A 13,736-nucleotide genomic window follows, 5' to 3' on the forward strand; every position below is an offset into this window, starting at 1 on the left:
AATATAGTATTCTATCAGTTTTTATGAAATCTTAAACTTTATTTTTATTTATTAATTATTAAGAATTCATACTCGTACGTGGTTTGGAACGATGCGGTCTGAAGTTTTTCGGGGGTCTATTATAAACCATGAATAGACTGTTGAATGTCGTTTTAACTTTTTTTTGTCTGTTTCTTTTTGCTAACAGTGTGAAAGGGACAGAGATAATAGAACCCAAGTATTTCGAACTTTTATTAGACCCCGCATGTTGAAATGACATTTGACTATAAAGGTCACTTGAATGTCATTTTGTCTCACTCAGTGAGCAAAATCGCATTTTGCTCACTGTTTTTAAGAATCAAAGTACCCTTGTTCGAGCTGCTGAGGTGAAAAAGTAGTTTTACGAACCGCGTTTAGATGCTTCACACCACTGAGCTCCGCAGGCTGATTAAAAATGAAAGTTTACGAATCGGGAGCGTTCTCAACTCAAGCTTCTGGACTCGGGAGTTTAGATAACCGAGTCGAGAAAGATGGATGGATCCTGGGTTCCTAAGAAGATAGAAATAAGTAAATACCGGCACAACTTAAACTTCCTTATCATCTGCAGAAGGAGGCCCCTCGCGCGTGGTGCAGCGACACGGGCGCGCCGGCGCGCACGGAGCGCTGCCGCATCGCGTGCGCCGGCGACTGTGTGGTGTCCGCCTGGCGCGCCTGGGCGCCCTGCGCCGCGCCCTGCGCCGCCGCCGCGCGTCCGCCGCCCACACGGACCAGGAGCAGGCACATCCTGGCCCACGCCTCGCCAGGTAATTATGGGTCCAGGGAAACTTGCCGTCGTTGTGGAACCTAGTTCCGGCGATTGCACTTGGGATGCCCGATTCCAGTACAATGATCGATATTTTGCATTCTCAGTATAGAATGGCAGACTGTTCCTCGTCAGTTGCTTTTATCTGCCGCTTAACTTATGAAGCTTGGGTTACTATTTTGGTTGAAATTAGGTTAACATTTCCTCTCCTGCAGATGGCTGGCCCTGTCCATCCGAAGACCAGTTAGTCCAGCATGAAACTTGTAATACGCACGCCTGCGCTACATACTCCTGGCTGGCCACGCCCTGGGGGCCCTGCGAGCGCCGCCAGGACTACATGCCCGTCTCCAACTACACCGACCTCCTGGTAAGATGGATATTGTTTCTGATAAAATGGTTATTGCTCATCACAGAAAACCGCCTGTGGTTGGTCTGTTGTTCATAGAAATTCGTATATTTTTGACTTCAATGCAAATTTATTATGTATTTATCTTTCATGAAATAAATCTAATTTAATCTAAACAAACACAATTACCTAAACAAGACCAAGTGTGGGTAATTTGAAAAACTCGCCCAGCTAGAAGATATTGTCAACTTTAGCCAGTCTTCTCCAAGAATACGGAAAATGCCGTCCAACGTCAGAATTAATTTAAAAATTTTGATTATTCGGTTTTAAGTCCTGTTTTCATTAAAAAAATATTTATTATGTTCCGATATTCCCCTATTGATAGGGAAAAGCCAATAATTGATTAATTATGTAAATAATCAAAACTAATGCGACAAATAGATACGGGATGTTGGAGGACAAAACAGAAGATCTTGAAATGACCTTTATGGAATTGTATAACTACAAATTAAACCTTTTATGATAAGTACAATAGAAAAAAACAATCAGAGGAATTCATTTACATGAAGCCACTGTTCTTCGTGAATTCATTTAGCTTGTTTTTTGCAGGACGGAGAAACATTTAACGAAAGCGACGACGAAGAGCCTTGCGTCGAAGAAGGAGAAATGACCAGAGATGTGATGTGCGTACAGAACAATGCAGACGTCGTCCGTGAAGCTTTGTAAGTACCTCTTTGTATATTATCTTAAACAACTGTCTTTGTCAATAGATCCTAAAGCTTCAGGGCATTTTCTGTGTGAGATTCAATTAATAAACAAAGGAATTCAAACTCAAATGAAGAAAAGGACGTTAAAGCAAGTTGCTCAAAATTCTAGAAAATAACTAAATGATTGTGATTTTACAGATGTGCGCCGCTCCGCCGGCCAGCCTCCCACCGCGCCTGCACGGTGCGGTGTCGCCGAGGTTGCCGCGTCGAGGCCTGGATGCCGTGGTCTCCTTGTCCTAATACTTGTGGTGCGTTTAATGTAGTAGTTCCATTGGGTGTGTGGTAGATTTATTATTTATATCACTTGATCATTTCGGATGGTCAGTTATGCTGTAATTGAGCTTTTTGGTCTTCAAAGTTCGCGTTCTCAAAATTCTAACTTCACAATAGGATTTCAAATTTATACCTAAAGTGCAACTATAAGCATTAGACTCTCATTGTCCCAGATTCCTTATCATCTGACATCGACCTCCACAGATCCCGGCAAGCAGATCCGCGTGCGCGTAGTGCACGGCGGGCCGAGCTGCGGCCCCGCGCAGGAGTCCCGCGCGTGCCCCGTGGCGCGCTCGTGTCGCGCGCGCGACGCGGCCTGGGTCGCCGGCGAGTGGAGCACGTGTCGCCTGCCGCCCGGAGAGAGAGCCGGCATCGGGCATAGAGTCAGAAGTGAGTAACAAGCGTGTGAAGCCCACGCGTGCCCGCGGCGGGCTCGCGTTGTGCGATTGATTAATTGATGTTTAATCCGTGCTTTGCAGGTATCTGGTGTGGCTCCGCCTCTCATCGCGTGAACGCGGGAGCGTGCGCCGGGCAGCTGGTGCCGCAGAGTGTCGCGGCTTGTCGCGTGCCGTACGACACTGTTGTCGCTTCGGTTACCTGTGAGCACGTCTGCGTTGACCCACTAAAGTAAGCTTTCTAAGAATTCTTAACAGATATTTACCAACTAGATATATGCATATGCACCCATAGATAGCACGATCTCTTTTATAAATGTTCGCCGTAAAGCATACATCCTTTTAAGGTTTTTAGATATAAAAACAAACAGAATCGCCTTGCGTGAACGTTTCTGCTGCAAATAACTTCTGCCATCCCAGAGCATTTCAAATTCATCATCATCATCTCAGCCTAAACACGTCCACTGCTGGGCAAAGGCCTCCCTCAAGGACCTCCACAATGAAATTCAAATTAAAGAATAGCTATTACTAATACTACTTACCTCCATGCGTGCTCTCCAGGAGGAACTAGTTTAGCGCCCAAATAGTAGTATTTTATAGGAAATTAAGATGCTCCCAGTACATTTCTGCTTTACCTTGACTCTGTTTCAGATACTTGGACGCATCTGAGCCAGACATCCCCACTTGCACTTGCAAGAACGTGTCTCTGGAACTGCTGCCTAGTGACTCTGACTGCATTCTGCCTCCCGGGTAACATTTCACATTCAATATTTGTGACGTTCCACGGCAAAAGGTACCTTATGGCACTTGGCGCTTACGTCGCATAGCGCCGCAATAATAATAACGCTTGGCGGCGGAGCGGCGTTAATAATAGCGTAAGCGCCAACGGCCATAAGGTACCTTTATCCGTGGGACGTCACATTTATTTACTTGATACATAGTGGATGGGAGGCGATCAATGCTGTGAAAAGGGCTTGGGCTTCCGAGTGTAAAAGGAATAGCTGGTTGCCTCCGATTAAATAAATGACTCTCTAATAGTAGTTTATGCAACAGTGATATAATAAGGGTTCTTAAAATTCAAGGGTCGAAGTTACAAAACGAGACGTAGTCGAGTTTTGTAAAAAAAGACCCGAGAATTTTAAGAACCAATTATGAGCTGTTGCATACATTACTTTTTCTATGACAGCTGCAGCAAAAAAAAAAAAAAAAGTTATTATTAAAAAAAAGAGATTATTAAAAAAAAGAGTTATTATTAAAAAAAAGAGTTGTTATTTAAAAAAAATTGAGTTATTATTTAAAATAAAAAAGAGTTATTATTTAAAAAAAAAAAGAGTTATTATTGTAAATGAAAACATACCTCTTTCAATCAAGATGATCGGAACTTGTATCTTTAAAAAAAATAAAGCAGTTGTATTATACTCATAAGATGACTGCTAGCAGTCATCTTATGAGCCTATAGACAAAGCATTCAAATGACATTGCTTTAGATATCACTGTCAGTCATTTAATTGACACATTTGAGTGCTGGAGTAGAAAAAGATTTAAACGTACTTGGAAAGTCCAACTGGTGTGACGATCAATATTTTTTGCGTTATATTTTAATTATGTTTGTTTGTAATGTTTATTTCAGCACTGAATGTGGGGAAGGGAGATCACTAAGAGCCGCGCGCTGCATGTTTGGCGGACGAGACGTGCCCATGGACGTGTGCAAGAAGTTCCACCCTCTCACTGGTAAGAGTATATTAGGTTAGCTTATTTACCCCCGTAAAGTACCAGTTTTACCCCCACGGGGGTAATTACCCCCAGGTTAGGAACCATTGATCTAAACGATGAAATTGATGAATATGCTTTAATATTAGGAATTTTCTTTAAAATAAGACTAAAACTGACCGTCGGAAATTATATCAGTGTTTGCTTTATTATTAATTACTGCACGGAATACTAGACAGTTCTCTAAGTGTTGGGTAACATAAATTACATAAAGTAGTTTGTCAGATTCCGCTGTTGCAAGCCTGTTTCAAACTCCAATATTAATTACATAACAAGAAGGGCCAGCAGTAGCAGTAGATGAAATATGTGAAATAAAAAACCGGCCAAGTGCGAGTCGGACTCGCACACGGAGGGTTCCGCACCATCAACAAAAAATAGAGCAAAACAAGCAAAAAAACGGTCACCCATCCAAGTACTGACCCCGCCCGACGTTGCTTAACTTCGGTCAAAAATCACGTTTGTTGTATGGGAGCCCCACTTAAATCTTTATTTTATTCTGTTTTTAGTATTTGTTGTTATAGCGGCAACAGAAATACATCATCTGTGAAAATTTCAACTGTCTAGCTATCACGGTTCGTGAGATACAGCCTGGTGACAGACGGACGGACGGACGGACGGACGGACGGACGGACGGACAGCGGAGTCTTAGTAATAGGGTCCCGTTTTTACCCTTTGGGTACGGAACCCTAATGACTTATTATAGTTATAATCATACGTCAACCTATTATTACTTCCATCAGGGCCAAGTCGAGTCCGTGAAGCGTCCACCGACGGGTACAGCTACGACGAGGAGTTCCCGTCGCTGCTACGTGGAGCGTGCAGCGTGCGCTGCGCGCGCGACTGCGGCGCCGGCGCGTGGGGCGAGTGGGGCCCGTGCGCGGCCGAGCCCGGCTCCCGGGCCGCCTTCCGGTACCGGACCAGGTATGACACGGTCAGGTATGACAGTTCCCGTCGCTGCTACGTGGAGCGTGCAGCGTGCGCTGCGCGCGCGACTGCGGCGCCGGCGCGTGGGGCGAGTGGGGCCCGTGCGCGGCCGAGCCCGGCTCCCGGGCCGCCTTCCGGTACCGGACCAGGTATGACACGGTCAGGTATGACAGTTCCCGTCGCTGCTACGTGGAGCGTGCAGCGTGCGCTGCGCGCGCGACTGCGGCGCCGGCGCGTGGGGCGAGTGGGGCCCGTGCGCGGCCGAGCCCGGCTCCCGGGCCGCCTTCCGGTACCGGACCAGGTATGACACGGTCAGGTATGACAGGGTCAGGTATGACAGTTCCCGTCGCTGCTACGTGGAGCGTGCAGCGTGCGCTGCGCGCGCGACTGCGGCGCCGGGGCCTGGGGCGAGTGGGGCCCGTGCGCGGCCGAGCCCGGCTCCCGGGCCGCCTTCCGGTACCGGACCAGGTATGACACGGTCAGGTATGACAGGGTCAGGTATGACAGTTCCCGTCGCTGCTACGTGGAGCGTGCAGCGTGCGCTGCGCGCGCGACTGCGGCGCCGGGGCCTGGGGCGAGTGGGGCCCGTGCGCGGCCGAGCCCGGCTCCCGGGCCGCCTTCCGGTACCGGACCAGGTATGACACGGTCAGGTATGACAGGGTCAGGTATGACAGTTCCCGTCGCTGCTACGTGGAGCGTGCAGCGTGCGCTGCGCGCGCGACTGCGGCGCCGGGGCCTGGGGCGAGTGGGGCCCGTGCGCGGCCGAGCCCGGCTCCCGGGCCGCCTTCCGGTACCGGACCAGGTATGACACGGTCAGGTATGACAGGGTCAGGTATGACAGTTCCCGTCGCTGCTACGTGGAGCGTGCAGCGTGCGCTGCGCGCGCGACTGCGGCGCCGGGGCCTGGGGCGAGTGGGGCCCGTGCGCGGCCGAGCCCGGCTCCCGGGCCGCCTTCCGGTACCGGACCAGGTATGACACGGTCAGGTATGACAGGGTCAGGTATGACAGTTCCCGTCGCTGCTACGTGGAGCGTGCAGCGTGCGCTGCGCGCGCGACTGCGGCGCCGGCGCGTGGGGCGAGTGGGGCCCGTGCGCGGCCGAGCCCGGCTCCCGGGCCGCCTTCCGGTACCGGACCAGGTATGACACGGTCAGGTATGACAGTTCCCGTCGCTGCTACGTGGAGCGTGCAGCGTGCGCTGCGCGCGCGACTGCGGCGCCGGCGCGTGGGGCGAGTGGGGCCCGTGCGCGGCCGAGCCCGGCTCCCGGGCCGCCTTCCGGTACCGGACCAGGTATGACACGGTCAGGTATGACAGGGTCAGGTATGACAGTTCCCGTCGCTGCTACGTGGAGCGTGCAGCGTGCGCTGCGCGCGCGACTGCGGCGCCGGGGCCTGGGGCGAGTGGGACCCGTGCGCGGCCGAGCCCGGCTCCCGGGCCGCCTTCCGGTACCGGACCAGGTATGACACGGTCAGGTATGACAGTTCCCGTCGCTGCTACGTGGAGCGTGCAGCGTGCGCTGCGCGCGCGACTGCGGCGCCGGCGCGTGGGGCGAGTGGGGCCCGTGCGCGGCCGAGCCCGGCTCCCGGGCCGCCTTCCGGTACCGGACCAGGTATGACACGGTCAGGTATGACAGTTCCCGTCGCTGCTACGTGGAGCGTGCAGCGTGCGCTGCGCGCGCGACTGCGGCGCCGGCGCGTGGGGCGAGTGGGGCCCGTGCGCGGCCGAGCCCGGCTCCCGGGCCGCCTTCCGGTACCGGACCAGGTATGACACGGTCAGGTATGACAGGGTCAGGTATGACAGTTCCCGTCGCTGCTACGTGGAGCGTGCAGCGTGCGCTGCGCGCGCGACTGCGGCGCCGGGGCCTGGGGCGAGTGGGGCCCGTGCGCGGCCGAGCCCGGCTCCCGGGCCGCCTTCCGGTACCGGACCAGGTATGACACGGTCAGGTATGACAGGGTCAGGTATGACAGTTCCCGTCGCTGCTACGTGGAGCGTGCAGCGTGCGCTGCGCGCGCGACTGCGGCGCCGGGGCCTGGGGCGAGTGGGGCCCGTGCGCGGCCGAGCCCGGCTCCCGGGCCGCCTTCCGGTACCGGACCAGGTATGACACGGTCAGGTATGACAGGGTCAGGTATGACAGTTCCCGTCGCTGCTACGTGGAGCGTGCAGCGTGCGCTGCGCGCGCGACTGCGGCGCCGGGGCCTGGGGCGAGTGGGGCCCGTGCGCGGCCGAGCCCGGCTCCCGGGCCGCCTTCCGGTACCGGACCAGGTATGACACGGTCAGGTATGACAGGGTCAGGTATGACAGTTCCCGTCGCTGCTACGTGGAGCGTGCAGCGTGCGCTGCGCGCGCGACTGCGGCGCCGGGGCCTGGGGCGAGTGGGGCCCGTGCGCGGCCGAGCCCGGCTCCCGGGCCGCCTTCCGGTACCGGACCAGGTATGACACGGTCAGGTATGACAGGGTCAGGTATGACAGTTCCCGTCGCTGCTACGTGGAGCGTGCAGCGTGCGCTGCGCGCGCGACTGCGGCGCCGGCGCGTGGGGCGAGTGGGGCCCGTGCGCGGCCGAGCCCGGCTCCCGGGCCGCCTTCCGGTACCGGACCAGGTATGACACGGTCAGGTATGACAGTTCCCGTCGCTGCTACGTGGAGCGTGCAGCGTGCGCTGCGCGCGCGACTGCGGCGCCGGCGCGTGGGGCGAGTGGGGCCCGTGCGCGGCCGAGCCCGGCTCCCGGGCCGCCTTCCGGTACCGGACCAGGTATGACACGGTCAGGTATGACAGGGTCAGGTATGACAGTTCCCGTCGCTGCTACGTGGAGCGTGCAGCGTGCGCTGCGCGCGCGACTGCGGCGCCGGCGCGTGGGGCGAGTGGGGTCCGTGCGCGGCCGAGCCCGGCTCCCGGGCCGCCTTCCGGTACCGGACCAGGTATGACACGGTCAGGTATGACAGGGTCAGGTATGACAGTTCCCGTCGCTGCTACGTGGAGCGTGCAGCGTGCGCTGCGCGCGCGACTGCGGCGCCGGGGCCTGGGGCGAGTGGGACCCGTGCGCGGCCGAGCCCGGCTCCCGGGCCGCCTTCCGGTACCGGACCAGGTATGACACGGTCAGGTATGACAGTTCCCGTCGCTGCTACGTGGAGCGTGCAGCGTGCGCTGCGCGCGCGACTGCGGCGCCGGGGCCTGGGGCGAGTGGGGCCCGTGCGCGGCCGAGCCCGGCTCCCGGGCCGCCTTCCGGTACCGGACCAGGTATGACACGGTCAGGTATGACAGGGTCAGGTATGACAGTTCCCGTCGCTGCTACGTGGAGCGTGCAGCGTGCGCTGCGCGCGCGACTGCGGCGCCGGGGCCTGGGGCGAGTGGGGCCCGTGCGCGGCCGAGCCCGGCTCCCGGGCCGCCTTCCGGTACCGGACCAGGTATGACAGGGTCAGGTATGACAGTTCCCGTCGCTGCTACGTGGAGCGTGCAGCGTGCGCTGCGCGCGCGACTGCGGCGCCGGGGCCTGGGGCGAGTGGGGCCCGTGCGCGGCCGAGCCCGGCTCCCGGGCCGCCTTCCGGTACCGGACCAGGTATGACACGGTCAGGTATGACAGGGTCAGGTATGACAGTTCCCGTCGCTGCTACGTGGAGCGTGCAGCGTGCGCTGCGCGCGCGACTGCGGCGCCGGGGCCTGGGGCGAGTGGGGCCCGTGCGCGGCCGAGCCCGGCTCCCGGGCCGCCTTCCGGTACCGGACCAGGTATGACACGGTCAGGTATGACAGTTCCCGTCGCTGCTACGTGGAGCGTGCAGCGTGCGCTGCGCGCGCGACTGCGGCGCCGGGGCCTGGGGCGAGTGGGGCCCGTGCGCGGCCGAGCCCGGCTCCCGGGCCGCCTTCCGGTACCGGACCAGGTATGACACGGTCAGGTATGACAGGGTCAGGTATGACAGTTCCCGTCGCTGCTACGTGGAGCGTGCAGCGTGCGCTGCGCGCGCGACTGCGGCGCCGGGGCCTGGGGCGAGTGGGGCCCGTGCGCGGCCGAGCCCGGCTCCCGGGCCGCCTTCCGGTACCGGACCAGGTATGACAGGGTCAGGTATGACAGTTCCCGTCGCTGCTACGTGGAGCGTGCAGCGTGCGCTGCGCGCGCGACTGCGGCGCCGGGGCCTGGGGCGAGTGGGGCCCGTGCGCGCCCGAGCCCGGCTCCCGGGCCGCCTTCCGGTACCGGACCAGGTATGACACGGTCAGGTATGACAGGGTCAGGTATGAGTTCATGGAAATGACATTTTAATTCAAAAATTGTTTAATTATTATTGTTTTCTTATTGCCATTGTTTCCGTTATCATAGTTCTTGTATTCTCGTAAGTTCTGACATTGTAAATTTATATTTTGGATTTGTAAGTATTTACCTATTTACTCTTATTCTAATTGTGTTGACAATCCTTATTGGAGCTAATATTTCATTAGTATTGTTATTATTTTCATTTTTATTTTTTATTTTTATTTTGACGATCATGATAGAAATTCTTATATTTTTGACATCAATGCAAACTTATTATGTAATTGTCTTTCATGAAATAAATCATCTATCTATCTATCTATCTAACAGAAAACTGTGTTCACATCTTTCCTGTAGACATACACAAGAGTTAAGGGCTATAAAGGTTAATTTTCTTATTTAACCCTTGTCCACGTGAAAAGGTCCTCCTTTTATTTAGAGAACTATGATAAAATCATTACTTACATGCCCACAAACTGTTAACTATTGCCCACAGGAGAGAAAAATGTACAGTTTGCGCTAACACACTAGTTTTCTCTCCTGTGGGCAATAGTTAACAGCTTGTGGGCATGTAAGTAATGATTTTATCATAGTTCTCTAAATAAAAGGACGACCTTTTCACGTGGATAAGGGTTAAATAAGAAAATTAACCTTTATAGCCCTTAACTCTAGTGTATGTCTACAGGAAAGACGTGAACACAGTTTTCTGTTTGACCCGACAGCTGTACAATCCACTTGTCGGAATCTCTGTTCCCATGAACATGACTTTGTGTTGACATCATTTTTACATCGTGCTGACCAGTCGATAGAACTCTCACGTGACTCGTCTCCAAGGGAATTATCGCTTACTGCTTACTAAGGATCGTGAGGATTCCTAATTTCCCCTTCTGCAAATTTTGTTGGTTGTATCTATTGTGGGTGTAGGTATTTTCATTAACAATTTTTTAAACGTCTATATTCTACGATAGGGAAGTGCTAGAAGAAGGCTCTGCGGGTGGTCGTGAATGCGGCGCGACGCTCCAACGAGCAACCTGTGTCGTCTCTGAACCGCGCTGGGTGCTCGGCGAGTGGTCCGTGTGCGCTCCGCACCGTGTGCTGTGCGGTCGCGCCATCATCAACCGTACCGTTACGTAAGGACACAGATTACCCACATCATATTTACTAGACATGTGTCTTCTCATGTGAGTTACGCTCGAAAAAAAGATGATCGTTAGTCATTAGGTGGCGATCGTAAGCAGAAAAACCGGTGGATGCCGTCTTGTGTAATACTAGTACGTGTAATACCCACTTAGATCCATAAGTATGAATGAGTGTAGCACCCGGATTGGTAGAGCAAAATAATAGCAAACGGGCTGGTGTAAATTACGCAAACAGATTGTCGACGTCACGCCACGCCACGTTGGCAAACTCTTCAACGCAGTGGCACCTGACGTCGCCACTGCATTGAAGAGTTTGCCACCTTGTGGTCTTAACCGAAATTAAATAACATATCAAGCAACGGGGTTCCTGTGCTGCACCCCAACATTACACGCAAGGCGTTTAAAAGTTCTCATACATTGCAGATGTGAAGACGGCGAAGACAACGTCCTCGAGGACCCAGCGTGCGAAGCGGCAGGCGCAGGCGGCGCGCCGTCACGCGACGCGACTTGCCGCGCGCCCTGCCCTGGGGACTGCGTCGTCAGCGCCTGGTCTGACTGGAGCCCTTGCGAACAGGTTAGGTTAACTATACACGGCGATCCTTTAAGGGGCCCACTGATGCTCCGCCGGACTATATCGGTATGTCAGTTAAACGCAAAATGTCACAGATTATCCCCCCCCCCCCTTTAAGAACATGCATATCATAATTTTTTGCTCTCGCGTTAGTGCCGTTTATAGGAACATACAAGAAGACATTGTCCACGAGTTGTATCAAGCTCTGACCACCGATGGCAGGACAATAGGTCATCATGTAAAGAACAGAAATAATGTCTTTGCGCAATTTAACGTGTAAATCCTTGTCGTCAGACTAAATGGGGTGGGCGACGCGACAGAACACGAGTGGTACTACGTCCAGCGGCAGAAGGCGGGACTGCGTGCCCTCCGCTTGTCAGCGCGGAGCCCTGCTCCCCGCACTCCTACTCCTGGCACGTGGCGCCCTGGGACGACTGCCAGCCGCTAGGTATTGTACTGACAGCAACATTCTTTGACTGCCTATCTGTGAACCTTAATCCTATACAATAAGGTTCACAAATTGTTAGTTAAGAATGTAAGACAGTTAAGACAGTTCGTCACCAGAAGTGTGAAAGTCCTGAGGGTGAAGCTGCATAGGTATCTTATAGGGTAAACTTCTGTGGTACGCACTGAATAAAGAAATCTCTGTGAACAAGCTCGCCTTTCTCACGAATCACCTTCTTTCAGTTTATCACGGCATGTAAACTCTTAATTATCTTTTCATGTCCAGGTGGCTCACCGTGTGGCGAAGGGACGAAGAGACGATCCGTCCGCTGCCTGCGGAGTGATGGCGTCTTTGTCAACGACACTTTCTGTCCCGTAAGTCATTTCTTCTACTTAAATTGAAACGCTTGTTTGTTTTCTAGTTTCCTTGTTTAATTATGACATTTTTGACAACTTAAATGTCGACATATGCGTGCCGTGGTTCACCACCTCCAGGTTACCTGGAAAATGGTGGAGAAATGGTATGACGATGTTGCTATATTTTTAACAATTAAGTATCGCATTAATTATTTCAGAACACGACATCGACAGAAGCGCGTGAGTCTTGGTGCTATGTGCCGTGCGGAGTGGACTGCGAATTAAGCGAGTGGAGTGCTTGGGACGCCTCTGCTTGCTCCTGTGGAGACGCGTCCTCTGCCAGACATATGAGACGCATCAGGTAATTCATCTGGTATACAATAATAAAGAAACATCATCACATTCCAACTTACAGTTCCTGGAAGTTTCCTCCTTCTCCCTCTTATTGTATTTTTTTTTAAAGAAATTACAACCTTGATTGTAATAAGAATATCAGCCCTTCAACACTACAGCCATCTTATTTCTAATGCGTAAATAGATAAATATGTTAGTTGGATAAACAATGTAAACATATTGGCACAAGTAAGTAAGTTTTCATTGCGATGTGTTTGCCTATGAAAGGAGGTATGGTATGAGGTTTGAAATAAATCTCCCACTTAACCTTTTCGACGCCAACGACGGATACATCCGAACCGCAGGTCCAACGCCAAATACGGATTAATCCGTCACATACCACAGAGCAACATAGACTTTTCGTGCATATGGATACAGTTCAACTTTAGTTTTGACACTTCGGTGTCGTTGCGTCTGAGTGACAGCGTTTGTGTTTGTGTTTGACACGGCGTGAGTCAGGTTAACATTGCGATATGGTTTTGTTGCACTTGCAGACAGCGGCTGACGGTGGCGGTGTGGCCGGGGCGCGCATGCGCGGCGAGCGAGCAGCGCGCGCCCTGCCCGCGCGCGCCCTGCCTGCGCCTGCTGGCGCGCCCCGTGCTCGGCTGCCACGTGCAGGTCACAATCATAACCCCTCTAGCATTCCTGCTTTTCATTTATCTACTCTTTTGACTAGTAATCTATAAGCGAATCACCTTCGAGTTCCACCAGACTATTTAATCCAGTTGTTCTGTCTCACATACTACCCAAATTGCCAACTGTATTATCAGGGTCAATAAGTCCATGAGGACCCTAAAGACCTGAAAATGATTTGTGAGATGATTTTTAGAAGTCGATTATATCGGCCCACTGAGAATCAAACCTCTAGACTGAGCTTAGGCCAATTCTTTCATGAAACCGATGCTGCCAAAAATACGGGGGTGCGGGGGGACGAGGTGAGCGAATCCCGTGCCGTGATTGGTCCATTCAAAGACACGGACCAATCACGGCACGGGATTGACTCGAAGATGGAGTAACGCTACCGTATGTGTGGCAGAGGGGGTAGCGCTACTATGCTATGTCTAGCTAGAGGTTGGATTGTCTGTGTATCGGCCATTGTTTCTACAGACATCATCAGGTCAAGAGGCCGACGGGGCCTGCGGCTGGGGCGTGAAGATCTCCCGCGTGCGCTGCGAGCTGGCGGGCGCCGGCGACGACGGCCCCGACGCGTACCTGGAGCCCTGGCGCTGCGCCCCCGCGCTGCCCGGCCGCATCGTGGCGCCGCCGCTGCACTATCAGGTCAGTTGGCGTATGTGAAGCCGAGGCTTGAAGATCGAGATCTGTACAGTGTCACTGACAACC

General features: G+C 53.6%; 1 protein-coding gene across 1 annotated transcript in view; it reads left to right on the top strand.

Annotated features, from left to right (window-relative positions):
* The window catches only part of LOC134650934 (thrombospondin type-1 domain-containing protein 7A-like), a 129,752-nt gene that overhangs the window by 111,989 nt on the left and 4,027 nt on the right, over positions 1–13,736 (top strand). Inside the window, exons 10-25 of the mRNA XM_063505888.1 lie at positions 587–782; positions 997–1,148; positions 1,737–1,849; positions 2,033–2,142; positions 2,372–2,557; positions 2,647–2,794; positions 3,214–3,312; positions 4,193–4,293; positions 5,073–5,253; positions 10,460–10,621; positions 11,054–11,204; positions 11,496–11,649; positions 11,932–12,020; positions 12,221–12,363; positions 12,890–13,013; positions 13,503–13,673. Of these exons, the coding sequence (XP_063361958.1) occupies positions 587–782; positions 997–1,148; positions 1,737–1,849; positions 2,033–2,142; positions 2,372–2,557; positions 2,647–2,794; positions 3,214–3,312; positions 4,193–4,293; positions 5,073–5,253; positions 10,460–10,621; positions 11,054–11,204; positions 11,496–11,649; positions 11,932–12,020; positions 12,221–12,363; positions 12,890–13,013; positions 13,503–13,673 (2,280 nt within the window). The remainder of the gene's footprint in view (positions 1–586; positions 783–996; positions 1,149–1,736; positions 1,850–2,032; positions 2,143–2,371; positions 2,558–2,646; positions 2,795–3,213; positions 3,313–4,192; positions 4,294–5,072; positions 5,254–10,459; positions 10,622–11,053; positions 11,205–11,495; positions 11,650–11,931; positions 12,021–12,220; positions 12,364–12,889; positions 13,014–13,502; positions 13,674–13,736) is intronic.

This window comes from Cydia amplana, chromosome 9, assembly GCF_948474715.1.
Source record: "Cydia amplana chromosome 9, ilCydAmpl1.1, whole genome shotgun sequence".
Classification (NCBI taxonomy): domain Eukaryota; kingdom Metazoa; phylum Arthropoda; class Insecta; order Lepidoptera; family Tortricidae; genus Cydia; species Cydia amplana.